Here is a 19,406-nt window from a genome sequence, read left to right on the forward strand (position 1 = left end):
TCAAATTGAAATGCCACCCCATGTGCCGGGGTCAGGTACAAGCACCTGGAGCCAAGCCCAGCCAGCCCCACTGCAGGGTGAGTGCGGTGAGGGCTCTCTCTCTGCAACCCCTGCCCCAATCCTCAGGGCAAGACCCATCCCACTTTGGCCAGTGGAAGGAAACATTGGGAGATATGGCACAATAAGTCCAGGACAAGTGGAGTACCACACCTCACCCAAGGTCATGCCAACACAAGGAAAATGCTATGCTAATATACAATGTTCAATTGACCTCATCCAGGCTAAGGGACAATACAAGCCCTGGGTTACCTAAAGCTTTATTTTGTGTTTCAACATTAAAAGGTAACTTTTGTATTCTTATTTCAACCTAGAGCCACCTCAAAAACCAGGAGAGATCATCCAGTGTGAACACAAACAAGAGACTAATAGGACACTTACATATGAAAAATTGTATCTAAAGTAGGGATGTTGATTAATTGCAGTTACTCAAGCGATTAACTCAAAAAAACCAATCACAATTAATTGCAGTTTTAATTGCACTGTTAATCAATTTCAATTGGTAGTCTATTGTTTAAGTATTTTTGGATGCTTTTCTACATTTTCAAATATATTGATTTCAATTACAACACAGAATAAAAGCATACACTACTCACTTTATATTATTACTTTTATCATCTTTACAGTGCAAATATTGGTAAACAAAAGAAACTATTTTCAATTCACCTCCTACATGTACTGTAGTGCAATCTCTTTATTGTGAAAGTGCAACTTACAAATGTAGAAATTTGTGTTACGTAACTGCACTCAAAAACAGAACAATGCAAAACTTTAGAGCCTACAAGTCCAATCAGTCCTACTTCTCGTTCAGCCAATGGCTCAGGCAAACACGTTTGTTTACATTTACAGGAGATAATGCTGCCCGCTTGTTGTTCACAATGTCACCAGATAGTGAGAACAGTTTTTCTCATGGCACCATTGTAGCCGAAATTGCAAAGTATTTACGTGCCAGATATGCTAAACATTCGTAGGCCCCTTCGTGCATCTGCCACCATTCCAAAGGCCATGCTTCCATGCCGATGACGCTTGTTTAAAAAAAAAAAAAAATACCTTGCAATGCCGGCTACAACAGTGCCATGAGAACAACTGTTCTCACTTCCAGGTGACATTGTGAACAAGAAGCAGGCAGCATTATCTCCTGCAAATGTAAACAAACCTGTTTGCCTGAGCAATTGGCTGAACAAGAAATAGGATTGAGTGGACTTCTAAGCTCTAAAGTTTTACACTGTTTTGTTTTTGAGTGCAGTTATGTTTTGTACATACTTCTACATTTGTAAGTTCAACTTTCATGATAAAGCGATTGCACTACAGTACTTGTAATGGGGGACCTGAAAAAATACTAGCTCTTGTTTTTTACAATGCAAATATTTGTAATAAATATAAAGTGAGCACTGTACACTTTCTATTCTGTGTTATAATTGAAATCAATATTTGAAAATATAGAAAACATCCAAAATAGTTAAATAAATTGTATATTATTAATCATGTACTTAATTTCTTTAATTGCATGCTTAATTGCAATTAATTTTTTCAATTGCTTGACAACCCTAATCTAAAGCCATTAACATCTGGACCCTGTCAACTACATCAGAACAGACTATTAAAGTGGCCAAAAACTTTATTAAGGCAAAGTTAAGGTTACTCAGTGACAGCGCAAGTCCTTTCAGAATGTCGAATTCAGACAAACTTAAACTTCTGAAAACCATGAAATACAGAGTTAAGGTAAACACCCCTACATCCTTAACGCTAGCTCCCTGGAGCTTGCAAGAGCCACTGGGAATTATCTGTATCTACTTCAGCTGCATTCACTGTGTTAAGTGTAGTTGTATTGAATGGTAGAGGAATTAGTTGGGGCAGCTTGGAAGAGCTGTGACTGTGACATGAGGTGATCTCATAGTGAGGTGGGATTCGAGACTAGCCTGTGGATTTAATAATGGGTAGGGAAAGTATAGGGTTAGATGGTGTCCCATGTGCAAGCCGTGTGAAGGTGTCGTAAAAGGGTATGAAGTGGTTGTTAAGTTTTACAAGCACCGTATTCTGACGGGGGAGTAGGTTCAGTGTTTGAATGTAGGTCATGTGCAGGTGGCACCTGTCCATTAGTGACAAGGCAGAGTATGCGTGTGTGTTATGGGCATATGGGACAGTGCTCAAAGAGGGCAGAGTTAGGGGTGTGCAGGCCTACACCTTAACTCCCTATTTCCTGGTTTTCATCCCTTTCCAGTGGGCCATATGGTTGCTCTGAGATTCCTCTCCGGTCCTCCCCCTCCTGTACATTTTGTTGTAATTGAATGGGGACAAGTCAGGCTCTGAAATATCTGCAACATGTAGGGTTGGTGAGAGGCAGGTTTTTCCCCAAAAGGTTCCAGTTCATTCTCAGATTTCTGCCCAAGGCAGGTTTCAGCCTTCAAAGTTGCAGGCTCAGAGGTGTTAAGTGGCCCATTCATCTCCATGAGATGTTCTCAGCTGAAAAAATACCTGATGGAGATGAACACAGCCTGAAACAGCTCCGAGACGTGTGAACTGCTCTGTTCATGACAGTGAGTGTTCCCTGCCCCTCTTCCCACAGCTGAAGAGTTTCTGATGTGTGCGCAGTATATCAGCTCTTCACCCCAATGTCAGCAATGTGTTCTTGGTGCATGCATCAAACCTGCCTGCTCCAAGTTCCCCACTCAGAGGGGCACAACTTCCCCAGATCCTGCTTCATATGGAGGGGCTCAGACCCAGAAAGGCAAGTACCCCCCTACTGAGAACCTGGTTCACATGAGGGAGGCTAGGGATTGGGCTCAGACCCCCAAGATGGGCAGGGTCCCACAGGTCATGGCAGACACACAGGACAGGTAGCAGGCTCGGACACCACTGGAGCAGCAGGGACCCCAGAACCAAGCTCACAGAGGAAGATGGGGAGTGAGGCTCAGACCCCGGAAAAACAAGCCGTCCCCCCACAAAATATGACTCAAGAGGCAGGGAAGGGGGTCACACCCCATAGATGGGCAGGACTCTCCCAGATACTGCTGTACACACAGAGGCAGGAAGCAGGGCTCAGACACCCCCAGAAAGGCAAGGCCCCCCACAAATCAGCTCATATTAGGACAGTAAGAGGGGCTCAGACCTCCCAGATCCTGGCACGTGCACACACAGATTCAGATAGACACCAGCTGGGCCTGAGCTATCCAGCTGGTGTATACGTCCGAGGGCTAAGAATCTTGTTAACACCTCTGCCTGCACAGGCTCAGTGTAAGCTTTAGAAGGGACAACAGGCTCATGAGCATGTAAAGGGGGGGGAAAAAAGCTGGTTATTTTTAGAGGCTGTTTCTTTGGAACCCCTGGGTCAAGTAGCCCCAAACGTGGATCACTAACAAAAGCCTGTACTCCATGAGACCACTCACATTGCCTTGAAATTTGGAAATCATCTAGATTTTAGGGAACTTAGAAGAGCCAAGCTTCAAAAGGAAAGCTGGTCTTCATGTTAACTAGAGCAGAGTAATTGCTCTGCTGTAACAGTGGACTTGATTAACTTTAAGATGGGAAAGGGACCACTCCTGGAGTTATACCCTATCCCTAGTAGGGCCAGCTAGTTCATTTTTTCAGTGTACGAGTGCTCTTCTCATGGCACATTCAGTCTGGTCCAGTGGATGAAACGCTAGATTGGGACTCTGGACTTGAAGTCCAGGGTCTCTTCTTGGCTCTGCCATCCCTTGTCCAAAGTGATACCTCACCTCTGTGTCCCCTCCCACTCTTATCTTGCCTACAGCCTGGTCTACACTGGACAGTGCTAGGTCAACAGAGTTCTCCTGGCAGCTTAGCTACCTCCTCTGGGGGAGGTAGAGCACCTACCGTGACAGCAGAACCCCTCCCAGCAGTGTAGGTAGTGTCTTCACTGAAGTACTAATGCAGTACCGCTGCAGCATTTAAAGTGTAAACAAGCCCTAATCTTTAGTGTGGGGACTGTCCCCTATGCTACAGAACAGTGGGGCCCAGGTCTCAACTGAGGTCTCTGTGTACTACCGTAATACAAATAATTGGGATAGGTTAGTAACAATTATTTTCAGCTTGAAGCCTTTGTATAGACAATTACACTTCTAAGGGAAGAAGGAAGCAGCCCCTCTGTACAGCATTTTTTAATCAACATGAGCTCCATTTGAATGGAAATGTGTCATTTTATTTATTGTGCATTTAACCTGGAACATAGGAGCATTTCTACAAATTAAAATAGAGCTAGTAAGTCTGAGCAGGGAAAGCATACAGCTGGGATTCTGATATCTTGAGCACTTGTACCAATTTGCCAGACTGAAAACTTTGCTGTATCAGACACTGCCTAGTCTCCCATTCACCTGTGCATGCACTAACTAGCGAGGAGATAAGAACTCTGAATAGCCCAGGCACACAGCCAGTTAGAGGTGGGTAGGTGTGTACCAGAGGAAGTGCAGGCCACCACTCACAAAAGCTTGAGGTAATGGTTTGGAAGCCAGGGCTGTATACAGGGCATCCAGAAGTTATTCAGTTTTGTTCTCCACCCGGACCGCCAGCACACAAAGCAAACAATGCTTGTGTCACTTGGCTTGTGAAAGATTCAAGAAGACAATGCGACAGCCAGGAACTACAAAAGGACATTAGTTAAAAATTAAGGCAGTGTTGATAACAGATTCCTCATTCCCATGACTTTGCTTAGTAATTTCAAAAATCAGATTGAAGTAGCTGACTAAGCTAATACTTCTCATATCAACAGTTGCAGGAGCATAGGTGGCGGGTGGAGCCCCCATGCAGGGAGGCGAGCCCCAGCTCCGCCCCTCCCCCATGACAGGAGCCCCATACCCCTGCCTCCCTTATGGCTGGAGCCCTGAGCCACCCCCCCCCCCACCTGCCTGGAGGAGCCCCGGGCCAAAGCCCCAAGCACCCCCCCCCACACACACACACCCCCCTGCCTGGAGGAGCATCTGTTTGATATGCCCCATGCAGGTCTCAGCTGGCTGAGGTGGTGGTACGGAACACGCTACTCAGCTTCCTGGGCTCATCAGTAATCTCCATGGAGTCCAGAGGAAGCTGAATAGCACATACTGTCTCCTTGGCCGCCCTGAAACCTGCATGGGGCATAATCAAAAACTTCCCCCCAAACCCTGCAACGGGGGGGGGGGTGGGGGGGGGTCTGGCAGTAGCACCAGGAGAGGCAGAACCTCCCCTGGCCTATTATACTCACTGCCCATGTGCAGGAGCATAGCAATAATGAACTGAAACTTGAAGCATAATCCAATTCATTACTCAAATACCAAAGAGTGGACTGCATGAGAAAAAAATGAGGGGGGGAAAAAAAAATCTATCTTGTGCAAGACGCATCTAGTCAGTATATCAGATTTCAAGTTGTTGCATCAGCACTGTTCTTAGTGCCCAATAATGTCACTGAAGTGGCCATAAGCAGGGGAGAAAAGCTCTCTGCATCCAGCGTGAATAAGAGTTGGTACCCCAATTCTTTCCACCACAAAAAGAGCTGGTTTACATTTGGAAGAGCAGTTCTCATTCAGTCATAACGCAGCGTGCCAGCACATCTCTCTCGTCAAAAGGTGCACTTCCATGAGCTTCCAGTCCATTCAGATATTTTAAGGGTTTAAACATCAAGGCAGGACAGAGACACTTTGGAGTGCTAGAAGGGAGCTTTAACTAGGACAAATTGGGAAAGGGGGAAATTCAGGCTGGCTATCCCGCTGTTTCCATCAGCTCTGGCCATGCTACCCCTTATTTGATTCCCTTCGCTAGCTCCTGTTTCTTTCCACATCAAAGTCAAACTTGTCACTCTCACCTTCATTCCACTGCACAATTCTACTCTTCTCTACCTAGTCCCCCACTCCCATGCCCTCTGCTCAGCCCAGTTCTTACCTGGTTTTCTCTCCCACTATGGAATGTTGCACAGACTCCTATGTAGGCTCTCTATTGCTGCTCTCTTGCCCAGATTCCGAAAAAGCACAGGCAACATAATAAAGCTCGTCAGTCAGAAACCCTAAGAGTGCGCAGTAAAACTGAAAGGGACATGTCCATTACTCATCTGAGCTACCAGAGCTTCCTGATGCTTGTTGTTAACCTCAATATTCCTTCCTCTTCACCTCCATGCTCTGCTTGTTACCCCAAGTGTTTTCTTTGTCTCAAATTAGGGCCCAGTTCTGCCACTGGGCCCTAATTTGCCTTACTTATGGCAGTAAGCACTAAGCCCAACAGTAAGTGTTCACAAGACTGGTCCTCAAGCTCTCCAGGGCGGAGATACTGTATCTATTGCGATACTCATCCTCCTACAACTTCGTCATGATTTGTCCAATTTAGAACCTGACTGACTCCTTGCCCAAACGAATCTGCTAACGGTGCCAATGGAAATTTTGGCAGGACAAGTGGCTTGGGACCCTTAGATTGTATGACCTCCTCAGGACCTTGTTGTGTCACCTTATTTCTGTAATGTCTCTCACACACACTCAAGGTTACTAAGGGGAAATCAAGGCACTGGTAAACGCAGGAAAGCACATGGGGAAAAAAAATCTGAGTGTGGTGCACATGACAGTAAGTTGGTAGAAACAAGAGCTGACGCGTAGGCAAGGACAGAGTTATAGTTAGCAGTGAACTTTGATGCTACAGCTGTTAGTCTGTGGAATTGCCTCTGGAGGGAAATGGTAAAATCTCACCACTTGGCACACATAACTGAACATCACTAGTAACTGTATAATGGGGAAAATCCTGTACAAGCAGAGTGAACTAGACAATCCACTAAGTAAAGTGAGTTTTCACTTGTTAAAAGGAGTACTTGTGGTACCTTAGAGACCAACAAATTTATTTGAGCATAAGCTTTCGTGAGCTACAGCTCACTTATGCTCAAATAAATTTGTTAGTCTTAGGCACCATAAGTACTCCTTTTCTTTTTGCAGATACAGACTAACACGGCATGGCTGGTACTCAAACCTTTCACTTGTTAAATAAGCCATATGAGTAGTTTCATTTATGCAAGGATGATCTGCTATCATTCATTTTCACTTATGCTACTAAATTTTGTTTAAATCAAGCCTAAGTTCTGTCACCTGTATTAAAGTGGGTGACACACCAAATACATGTTTTCCCTTCAGTCATGTAGGACCATTTGTTTGGACACTTCCTCTTCCCAGCTGCTGGTGGTTTTAGCTTCCCTAACTATGCCTGCTTTCCTTTACATTATGGGTCTGAAAAGAGCCACCTGTGCAGAGAACAGGATACCTTCTATCCTGGAGAGTAAAATCTCCAGGTCTGTTTCCATTCTCTCCTCCACCCCCAAGAGACAGGGAAGCAAAGCAACTAAGATAACCTGGGTCTTAAACAGAGACTACAAAAGAAAATATGCTGTAAGTTATTTATTTTAACTCGAGTTTAATGATGCGGAGGTTCTTAAGGAAAGCAAATGAGTTCTCATTTGCAGAAGTGTTGAAGATATTCTAATTGGGTTTGGTTTTAAGAGAATACATGAATTTTGCTCTAACCTACCAATAGTCTTTTTAGGTCTGCATAGAATAATGAAATTTAAGGAATATGCAACAAAATTGTTCTATACTAATAAGATGAAACAGTAGCAAGGCCTCGTTCAGTCCCCACCTGAAGAGACAATGTGTGACAAGGAAAAGCTGTAATGGTTAGTTACTACCCTAGCACACATGGGAGAAAGGAGACAAATGTTAAATGGGTACAGGGGACTACACATTTCTGTAGCACTTTCTGAACAGCAGGCACTGATCCTGTCCCATCATAAATGGCAACGCTCTCAGACCTCAATAGGAACAGGCTCCCAAGGCCACTAATCAACAAGCAGCACCCTCAAATCCCCCTGCCTGCCTTGATAAGAGAAACAAAGCAACAAGTAGGAGAATTCAAGCAAAAGACTGAAAACTGATGAAGTAAAGGTAGATGTAGGCTCCTTTAAAACTCATTGCTTTCAGCAATCTGAAAGAGTCACCGCCTGCTACATGTTAAATGACACTGTTAGGAATGACCCAAGGTAAACAATTATGAACACAAGAAGGTTACATAAGGTAATTATTGACTGATCAGATAGCCAGCTGTAGCTTCAGAACCACTAGCCAAGTTGCACTGTTTGTACCAACGGTAAAAACTATGAACAGGCCTTTTATTTTTATAAGTGATTTTTTTTTCTGAATAGAAGCCTCCAAGAAGGCGATACGGATCATTAACCATTTAGTCTGTCAGATCAATTAAGTTATCAAGTATGATCAAGTGATAGCCAGGGAAACACCGTCAGTAAGTTTCAGAGCCTGGGGAATGTAGTTCGTTCTCTGTAGTTTGTTGCTGTTTACTACAGGGTGATTTGCTCAACCATTTGTTATGATTGAGAATGAGGCCCTTATGACGACCATATTTTGGCAATTTATGAACCTAATCTGACCTATTTTCTGAAAAATCTTTAACATGGTGTAAAAATTAGTGTTCTTTTATCTGAAGGAATAATTCATTCGGTTTTCCATTTAACACCTTTATGATCTTAGATAACTTTTCTTTACCGAGGGATTCTCGTAGAGCCAGCAGTGACTTGCCAACACCCACCCTGATCCAGAAAACAAACATTCCTTCGCTATACAGTTCACTTGAGTACATTATTTACCATCCACCTGGATTAATTCTGACATACCAATTTACTGGTGTCTCCTGGGAAAGGAAATGGGGCAGTCTGTGTGTTAAAGCCTTACCTGCATACGTAAACATTCAAACGAACTCTGAACTGTTCTGTAGCCTGAGCACAATGTTAATTTAAGACAGCCAACAGCATTTAGATGTGGTGAGCCTTCACTTCTCTCTCTACAAGGACTGCAGCAAAAACTCACATTTCCCTGGTAAGGTGCTGAATACACAGTGCCATAGCAACAGCAGCGCTCAGAATGAGGGAGCTCTCACTGTACCAACCTCACAAGAGTTCGTAAGTCTAGACAGCAAAATTGCTTCCTTATGAATCCAGATTAAAATCAGAAATTCAAATCTCTCACTTGGGTTTATAATACATGCTATCACAAGTCACCTCCTAAAGTCTCGTACAGGGGCCTTGTACTGATCAACCCTGCAAGAGCCAAGCACAAGATGCAGCCCTGTTAAATGTCTTCAAGATGAGGCTGGCAAATACAGAGGAGGATGCTTGGAATGGTGGGGGATTAATTCATCTGACTTCTATTAAATTTCCCATAATCTCAGTTGTGTTTTATTTCTGATGCAATAAGTTTTACCGTAACTGCCACATTTGTGGGTTAAGGAGTGACATCTATCAGAGATGGCAGAGGCCTAGAAAACTGGACAATCTATTTTCCTGCCAATGCAGGATTGTCCCCTATGCTACCTCGTCTAATATTTTAGAAGTTCAGTTGTTGAAGTCCAGAGTCTTGTGGCTTCCACCCTCTCCCCCGGGGAGACGATTCTACAGCCTAATACCTCTCTCACTGCCACGAAGGATTCCCCTAATAGTCTGCCTAGAGGAACCCCCTCTCTATTCCACCCTTTTGATCCTAGTGACACCACCCTGGGCAGATTTGGGAGGAGGCAGGCACAGGAAAAAAAAACAGCGCAAAACTGTGCAGAGATCCCAGCAGCAACACATCCACCTTCCCCCACCACCCAATCACCAGTACAGACTTTTTGCCACCCCAAAGGCAACACATCCACCCCCACACTGCTGGGCAGTGGGAGACGCCAGCTAGGATCCTGTTCCCGGGAGATGCACAGAGGAGGCAGAGAGTCCAGGGGATGCAGGAGGAAGCTCCACCTCAATCCTCTTGGCTGGGGCCGAGGGATTGCTAACGCCCTCCCCTGGCTCTGGGCACCTGCCCGCGGGGGAGAGCCGGGCAGATGGAGGGGGTAGGGGGGGAAATGGTGCCCGCTCGGGGTGGGGTGTTTCCCAGGGTCTCGCCGCAGCGCCGCCGGCAGCATCGCACCATGACTCACTGCAGCGACAACAAACGGCTGCGCGGGCCGGGCGAGCACCGCGCAAAGAGCCGAGCCGCAACAGCCGGGCCAGCCCGGACAAAGGGGCCCGCGGCCCAGCCCCCATCGCCCCAGCCGGCCCCCCGCCTCTCGGGCAGCTGGCGCCTCGTCCTCCGCGAGCGATGCACAGCCCGCCCCCGAGCCTGCATGAGCAGCCCCACGGTGCGCTGGCCCCCAACCCGCAATGCACAGCCCGTGTGCACTAACCCCGCACCCAGCCCGGGCCCCATCGACCCCAGCCCCCTGAAAAGCCACCCTCCGTGTCCTAGCGCCCCATTAGCGCCCACCCCACCCCTCCAAACCCTCGCCCTTCCCCATGTGCCGCTTACTTCCCGCAGCCATCCCCCCACGTGCCCTGCCATGTGCCTAGCCCCCCCATCCACCCCATGTGCCTAGCCCCCCAATCCATGCCATGTGCCGTAGCCCGCCCCATCCATCCATCCCCCCATGTGCCTAGCCCCCCCCAACCCCCCTATGGGCTTAGCCCCCCAATCCATGCCATGTACCGTAGCCCGCCCCGTCCATCCATCCCCATCCCCCCATGTGCCTAGCCCCCCCAATACCCTCCTATGGGCTTAGCCCCCCCAATCCATGCCATGTGCCGTAGTCCGCCCCATCCATCCCTCTCCATCCTCCCATGTGCCGTAGCCCCCCCTCCCAATTTGTACCCTGCTCCCCCAATTCCCCCCTATGGGTTTAGCCCCCCCAATCCATGCCATGTGCCGTAGTCCGCCCCATCCATCCATCCATCCATCCCCATGAGCCCTGCCCCCGCGGCACTCACAAGGAGAAGGCTGGCGATGGCTGCGGCTCTCCGGCCGGCCCGGGGGAAGGCGGCGGCGGCGGCGCGGCGGGCCGCAGAACCCCCCATGGCTGGCGGCGGCGGCGCGGCGGGGTGCGGGGATGTCACAGCGCCATGGAGCCGGGGCCGGCCGGCAGCGGGAGCAGAGAGGGGCGCGCCTCGCCCGGCGCCGCAGCGTGCACGGCGGAGCAGCAGCCCATCTAGGCGCGGCGTCCTGGGCTGGCCTGGGGCGCTCAGCGCGCGGCGGGGACCCCCGGCTGCGCGGCGCTCCGGCCCTCCGGCCCCAGCCGCGCGGGCTGCAGGCAGCGCGGGAGCAGGGCGAGGAGCCCGCTTCCCATTGCTACCGCGGGGCTGCGCCAGCCTCACCGGCCGGCTTCAAACTAGCAGCGCGCGGCGGGGCGGAGCGAGGAGGAGCCGCGCGAGGGCGAGGCGGGGCACACACACGTGAGGCGGAAAGGGGCGGGGCCTCCCTGTGTTGCGTCACTCGGGGAGGGAACCGCGGCCCCCCCCAGCGTTCTGTCTTGGGGGTGGCACTCCGACCCTCCCCCGCCCAGGGACCCAAGCCTACTGCAGTCAATGAAAATCTGGAGAGTCCACTTCCCTGGAGCAGGGATCCCACAAGGGCAGTGGGCTGCAAACAAGATCCTTTTAGCTGGAAGAGCAGACACTCCCTGTGCCACACCTAATACTGGAGCCAAGAGTGGGGAGCAGCTGGGGAGAGCGAGCAAGATGGGGGCCTGGGCGGAGAGGGCCCAGTGGAGGGAGTCGGCTCCAGACAGGAGGGCCTTGAAGGCCAAACTGGAGAGGGGGCAGAGGGAAATGTGAACTGAAGAGAGGGGCTGATGTTGGGGAGTCGGGTCCTGCCACGAGAGCCTGAGGGCATGCGGCCACCCCAACAGCAGGGGTCCTGCCCGTGGGACCACCACAGCGCTGCCACGTCCTGGGAGGGAGGCCTGGGACACGTGAGGAATAGGCTGGGACTCTTCTTGACTTCAGTGGCTGGTGTAGAAAGAGTACCTCGGAGTAGGGACACCCCTAGCCTTTCTCTCCTAAGTGACCACAACAAGACTGGAGCTTAAGCCTCCCAGGAATGCTAGGCCCAGCCTTATCAGGGTTCTGAGGACTCTGCCACACAGGAGAGTGGAAGAGAAGTCCTCAAGGTCAGGCAGGCATTCAGGTAAAGGGAGTTAGACTGAGGACTCAGAGCCTTTTGCTCTCCGGTTGCTCCGGCATAGTACAGAAGCCAGGAAAGTTCTCTACAATAGCGGGATCATGCTATTCCGATGCAGAGGAAAGATAAGAAGAGCCACAGGAGGCCAATGTAGCTACACAAGGAACTTTTAGCTATCTACAAACCAAGAGGGATACATACAGGAAATGGAAGGAAGGGCATGTTACCAAGGAAGTATACATGGGAATAGCACAAGTGTGTAGGGAAAAAAATAAGGAAAGCCAAGGTAAAGAATGAGTTACAGTTAGCAAGGAATGTTAGAGACAAGAAGAAGGGGTGCTTCAACTATGTCAGACAAGAAAGATCAGGGATTGTGTGGGTCCACTGCTCTTTAGAGAAAGTGAGCTGGTAACAGAGGATGATAAGAAGGTGGAGCTGCTCAATGCCTACTTTGCTTGTTTTCTCACAAAAAATATGTGAGCAGATGACTAGCAAAGTTATCATAGACAATGAAGAGGAAGGGATGCAGATCAGGATAAGTAAAGAACATATCAGAGATCTTCTGACCAATTTGAATGAATTCAAGGCAGCAGGGCCAGATGCTATTCACCCCAGGGTACTGAAGGAAGTAGCTAAAGAAATCTTGGAGCCACTGGCAATAATATTTGTAAACTCATGGATGACATGGAGAGGTCCCAGAAGACTGGAGAAGGGTGAATGGAGTGCCCATCTTTAAAAAGGGGTAAAAGGAGGAGCTGAGGAATTATAGACCAGGCAGCCTGAGTGATACCTGGGAAGCTACTAGAGCATTCAATTTGCAGATACCTGGAGGATGAAAAGGTAATCACTGGATTACTACGATTAAATCATACCAAACCTGCTTAATTTCCTTCTTTGATAACGTAACTGGATTTATGGATGGGGGATGTGGTAGACATAATATACGTAGACTTCAGCAAGGTTTTTGACACCGTGGCACATGACATTCGGTAAGTAAGCTGGAGAAATGTGGGCTCAGTATTTCACAGAGCAGGTGTTCTTGCAATCTGAATTTACTGGCCTTTTCCCACAATGGAAAGCTGTTTGTCTGCATAGGAGCTACTCCATCATCCGTACATGAAAGAAACTGGCAGTTCCTGCTATTTTCCACAATGCTCTGCTAATTTCAGACCTTAGGATCTGTTACATGGCATCCCTAACCTGGGAGATTCCCATAGTAGAAATGCACCAGGGAGGTAGCCACTTTCATGGGTACATAAGGACTGTCATGAGAAAGGAAGGGCTGACATGTAGCCTGGGAAGAGCCCCTGCTGCTGCTCTATGCTGTCACAAAGATGAAACAGTAGTCTCCACCCCAGCAGCTGTTGCACATGTTGCCAAAGGGGTGGAGCGGTGGTCTTGGTGGAACATGAAAAGCAAATCCCCACTGCTGGCTATGTGGCCGCTGGCTCTGACCCAATATCTGAGATAGCCCTTCCTTATGTGACTTGTCAGTTCCCCAGTCCCAGCAGAGGAGCCCACAGGGTCCCAAGAGCCACTCTTTGTCCAGGCTCAGGCCTGCAATGCTGGAGTTCCCCACTGGGGGCTAGTCCAGGGCTCAGTGGCCTGCTGGGCCCTTTAGAGGCTGGTGCTTCCTGTCTGATTGCTGGTTCCCCTGGTTGGGCTCTCCCTTGAATCAAGTGGCCTCCTTAGTCTCAGGCAGTTGCTTGTGTGAGGCAGTCAGCATCATCTCTGTTGCTAAACAATTTTCTGTCAGCTGGACTGCATCGGCGAGGAACTCTGGCCAGTATTTGAGCACCCAGTCCATACCCCCAGCCAGAAGTATGTGCACAAGGTGCTCCACCACGATGAGCTCAGACCTCATAACTCCAGTCTGAGTCTCCAGCTTTAATCACTTCCAGCACAGGACTCTTAATTTCTGGGTGACCACGTGGGGCCAGGTCCCTGGGGGTATTTCTCCCCATAGAACCTCAGTCAGACGGGCTCCACCATGATGCTGAGGTAGTCAAGTATGACTGCTTTCACCTGCACATAGTCTTGGGCAAACACTGCATCCATCCCCCAGTATAAGGTCTGCACTGGCCCCTTCAAGTGTGATACCAACATGGTGGCCCACTGGTCGGGTGACCACTAGGCTACCATTGCCACTTGCTCAACCATAAAGAAAGCCTCTGGGTTGTCCTCAGGACCCACCTTAGTAACTTTCATTGGCACTGATGGGGTGCCCGGGCCTACAGCCCCTGGAGGGGAAGTCCCAGGGAGCATCAGGATTAGGCCTTCTCTTCCCTCAGGGAGGGACTTTCAGGCAGTTCCTGCCCTTCCTCAGCCCTTTCCTCAGGAACTGAGGGTTGAAGGTTTGTTCTGTCCCCTAGTCTGCCCACATGTGAGCTGTTCTGCTCCCTTTTAACTCCTCCAGCCTGTGCATGGCTTGCAGGTGTGGCAGGGTGGGGCTGGCTGAGCTCAGAGTATCTGTTTAGCCCTGTGTTGTCCAGTGTAAGATCTGCATATCCCATCACAAGTGGATATATTTCAACATATCAGTAGCTGGATGTTTCTGATCTACTCAGTCAGCTGTGGTTTGGTAAATTAAATCACCTCTCTCATTTTTAGGCTTTGTAGTCAACATTCTCCCAATGAGATGAATGAGTTCACACCTCTTCTGGGACAACCAGATTTTCAGAGATGCTGAGCACCCATAGCTGCCATTCCGCTTAGATTCTGCACAGGGCCGTGGTAGTTCCTATGGGAGATTCACATGGGAACCTTAAATAACCTCAGGAATTAGCAGATTTCAGTGGTAACTGCTCACAGTTCTCTCTTTGGCACTGATCTGCCTGTCACAAACGGTACCTAATGCTGCTGCTCAAAATTCATGAGAAAACAAACTAAAACCACAAATTCAGATAAACTTCTGGGCCACGTTCTTCAACAGAAGAAAGCCAGTGTTCTCCCTGGCGGCTACAGTCAGTGCACAAGGAGCCAGCCAGAAAGAAGCTGAAATGAAAGAGGATTTGAAATGTCTCATTGAAACTCATAGGAAAAACCTTGATCTCATACATTGTTTAAAAACGCTACAAGATGCAAGCCCCAGACAAGTTACAAAAAGTAGGTAACACCCCACCTCATGCCATGCAGTGCAGATTTTGTAACCACCCGAGAAGCCAGGACAGGCCTCAGACACTAGAAGATGCTTAAGTTTCTAGAGTATCTATTTACCTTAGACACTATTAATCCTTCCAGCAGCACAGCAAGTGCACTCCCCTTAGACATACCTGGAGCACCCAGCAGAAGATGAATGGTTAAGATGAATGGTGAAGAAACCTGGGTTCAAATACTGTCTTATGTCACAACCAAGATGGGTCTGATGATCTCCACTACTAAAACCCTTTGGCTCTGGACTTATTTGACTTGAATAAAGGCAAAGCTGTTTTAGAACCCTCACACAGAAATGAAGAGAACAGCAACAGATAGCAATATTAGGTGCACAAGGATGAATTTGATCGAGTGCCTGTGGTGACAATCTGCAAGAAAACGATTAGATAAAATAAGAGAAGGAACTGAGCACTCCTGTAGCTTCTGCTCCACCCCTTGGCAATAAAAAAAGAGGGATAAGTTTGAAAACAGACCTGTCAAATCCTTTTTAGTTGAGTGGCAAGCTGTACAGAGGCCTTCCATTCTCTCTCCCAGCAGCAGCACAATAATGCATATAGTCCAAAGTGGAAGTTTACCTCTGTCTGAAAGCAATGGCTGCCTAAAAGCTGCCTTCATGGTCAATTCAGCAGAAGTAGAACTAGCCCAGCCAGAGGCGACCCATGCCCCATCCACAGTGGGTCTCAAGTTGAGTACAGGAGCTCAGTCAAGTTCTGCTATCAACTCCAGCCATGCACAAGTGGAGCTGCACAAGTGTAATTCGGGACAGAATCTGGCCTGTTGGGTTTAAAGATAGCTGACAGATAACGGACTAGATTCACCCTGCTTTAGCTCGGCTGCTACTGTGAACCGGGATGCAGGGCCAGGTAGTGACTTGGAATGGTTCCTCTTGGTCAGCCTCAGAGGGAAGCCATTCCGCCTCGCTACGCCACCTAGCAGCACTTACCATGCTAATCCCCTGTCTTTTGGCTAAGTGCCAGCAAAGAAACCAGGGCCCTGACCCTGTGGGGCGGGACAGGGAAATTGGCAGTCTATAGCCCAGCTCTCTGGCTGGAGCAGACAGCAAACACAGTCAGGCTCAAGCCCTCTGGGTGGGGCAGAGCAGGAGAGTCTATATAACCCATCTTGCTGGCTGGGGCAGACAGCAAACACAGACAAGCCATCCAGCCTAAGGTGGGTAGGCTGCCATCTCAGGGGTGGGTTTGGCAGCAGGGCCCACCCTATTCCACTAGATCCCAGCCCAGGGCCCTGTCAGTGTCAAGTGGTCCCACCACTGGGTCAGTGGGTCCGACTGAAACATGCTGACTCTGGTTTCAGCAACACAACCGGACGAATGGCTGGTTTCTGTGGGCTATTTCCTACCCCTACCTGAAATATGGCCAAGTTATAAGCCTGTCAAAAACTGCAGTTTGCACATGCTCAGAGATGTGTTAGAGTTTGGCAGCTGAATTCTCCAAAGATTCTATCTCCCCTGGGCACGGGCTGAGCAGGACTTAGCCTGCAGTTGCTGCTCTGGGCAGCTCTGGCACTAGGCAGAGGAACTGAGAGTAGAGAAATTGTCTTTCTCGTGCTCCCAATGCTCCTCCTGTTGGAGCCTAAGCAGCCAGAAGGAGGAAATAGTCTGACTGGAATGCAGAGGGGACAAGAACTGGACCTGGAGGAGGAGGCATGCAGCAGAGGGAATAGATTGGGACAAGGATCTGGTGGGGTGGCACCTCAGGCAGGGAAAGAAACTGGGAGAAGGAGGTGTTATCTGACCCGGTATCTGACTCTGCTGTTGCCTCAGTTTCCCCCTCTTGGGGTTCCCTACAATTATTCCTGACTCCTGTTCAAGTCAAATGACACCCCTTCTTGGGGTCTGGTTTTTTCAAACAGTTCAAATGTCACCTTAAACCAAAACAAGTATTCCTACCCGCCGCACCCCCAGCTGTTTCAGCCTCTTGTTAGGCTAAACGGTTCTCTCCTAAAATCCAAGGCCTGCTGTTTTAGCATTTCCTCAAGCCTCTTCCTCTGAAATCTTCCACTTCTGTTCCTCACTGCAGGCAGCTCCAGCCAGGGTGGATAACTAGGCAGAGGTGGAGCAGAACCCAGGTGGTCAGCCCACCTTGTGACAGGAGTAGACTGGGACTAGTGTGCAAGGAGATTGACATAAAGAGCTGGGAGGGGAGGTGGGGGAAAACTACACTGAGATCAGATGAGGAGTCAGGGGAGAGGAGAGACTGGGACAGGCAAGGAAACTGGGAGGAAGGGAGACTGGGGCTGACCAGGAAAAGAGACTAGGATGAGGAGCCAAGAAAGGGAGATATGGTAATGATATGGGAGATGTAATGGTTTTACAGCTTGCACCCCATTATTATGTCCGTTGAACACACTAACATAATCCTGGTCATTCCTGGTAGGGAGAGTTAAAGATATAATTGTGAGTGGCATGTTCAGAAATGTATCCAGATCCAGTATTTGGCACTGAGGGGAAGGAGAGTGGACCCGAATCAGCTCTGATAATTATGTTGTGTAATCCAGTACAGGCCACCTTAGGACACAAGAGATGTGCTCCATTGGGAGTACAAACCCCTTGCCATATGGTAACTGTGAAGGTGAAGACACAAATAGCGATGCAGTGAAGGCAGAAATGTTCAATAGCTATTTCTGTGCTGTATTTGAAAGGAAGCAGGAGGAGGGGAGGAAGCATCTGCTAAAAATCAAACATTTTCAAATCAATAAGCCTGGATAACTTACCCCCAGGAGTCCCAAAGGAACTAGCTGAGGAGCGCGCTGAACCACTAATGTTAATTTTTAACAAATCACGGGGAAATGGGCACATGCCAAAGGCCTGGAGGACTGCCAACTTAATGCCAATATTTTAAAAGGGTAAAAGGGGTGATTCAGGTAATTACAGAGTGGTTAGCCTGACATCGATCTTGGGGAAAATAATGGAACAGTTAATGCAGGACTCTATCAACAAGGAATTTGAGTCTAAAAATAAAATTAATACGAGTAACATAGTTTTATGAAAGATAGCTCTTGTCAAACAAGCTTGTCTATTTTTGATAAGGTTACAGATCTGGGTGGTAAAGATAACTGTGTTGATATAATATACCTGGATTTCTCAAAGGCATTTGACTTAGTGCCACATGATATTTTGATTAAAAACTTGTTTTAGATGGAATTAACAGGCACTATTAGATGGATTAAAAGTGGCTTACAGCTAGATGTCAAAATGTAGTTATTGATGGTGTGACAAAGTTTCTGCTCTACCTTGGTGGGTCTTGCGCTTATTGGCGAATTTGCTCGCCTTGGAGCTTCACGACAGCCCTCAGCTTGGCCGTTTTTCTGAATCCACAGTCCAGGTTGACTCCTCCTGTGTCTGACTAGGAGTTGGGAGGATTTGGGGGGGGGGGGGGGGGGTAACCCAGGCCTGCCCTCTACTCTGGGTTCCAGCCCAGGGCCCTGTGGAATGCAGCTGTGTAGAGTGCCTCCTGGAACAGCTGTGTGACAGCTACAACTCCCTGGGCTACTTCCCCATGGCCTCCTCCCAACACCTTCTTTACCCTCACCATAGGACCTTCCTCCTGGTGTCTGAGAATGCTTGTAATCCTCAGTCCTCCAACAGTCTGCGTTCATGTCCTCACTCTCAGCTCCTTACGCCTCTTGCTCCCAGCTCCTTACACGCACACCACAAACTGAAGTGAGCGCCTTTTTAAACCCAGGTGCCCTGATTAGCCTGCCTTAATTGATTCTAGCAGCTTCTTGATTGGCTGCAGGTGTTCTAATCAGTCTGTCTGTCTTAATTGTCTCCAGAAGGTTCCTGATTGTCCTGGAACAGTCCCTGTTACCTTACCCAGGGAAAAGGGACCTACCTAGCCTGGGGCTAATATATCTGCCTTCTATTACTCTCCCATAGCCATCTAGCCCGGCCCTGTCATACATACTATGGCATTTTGTTGCATCTAACTATATTTGCTAAGTATTTAGAAAGTACTCTGCAACCAACCAATCAGATCGAAATTATAATCCTTCAAATTGGAATAAATTGTGCTTTTTCTTAGTGCTCCATTAATGTTACAATGATGGAGAGGAAGACATTGTTAATTTTAATAAAATTAACTTTATAGTGTTTAAAAAAAAAAAAAAACAGTCCCTGTTACCTTACCCAGGGAAAAGGGACCTACTTAGCCTGCTCTCCTGCTGCTGCCGCCCTCTGGCCTGGGCTTTCCTTGCTTTTTGCCCCTGCTTTCAGCTTCCCCCCCC

General features: G+C 48.5%; 1 protein-coding gene across 1 annotated transcript in view; it reads right to left on the reverse strand.

Moving 5' to 3' along the window:
- Positions 1-11,208, reverse strand: part of TNFRSF21 (TNF receptor superfamily member 21) — a 68,928-nt gene extending 57,720 nt beyond the window's left edge. Inside the window, exon 1 of the mRNA XM_048845675.2 lies at positions 10,820-11,208. Coding sequence (XP_048701632.1) covers positions 10,820-10,906 — 87 coding nt within the window. The 5' untranslated portion in view covers positions 10,907-11,208. The remainder of the gene's footprint in view (positions 1-10,819) is intronic.
- Between the last annotated feature and the right edge of the window lie 8,198 nt (positions 11,209-19,406).

The sequence above is a fragment of the Caretta caretta genome, chromosome 3, assembly GCF_965140235.1.
Source record: "Caretta caretta isolate rCarCar2 chromosome 3, rCarCar1.hap1, whole genome shotgun sequence".
In the NCBI taxonomy this organism is placed as follows: Eukaryota; Metazoa; Chordata; order Testudines; family Cheloniidae; genus Caretta; species Caretta caretta.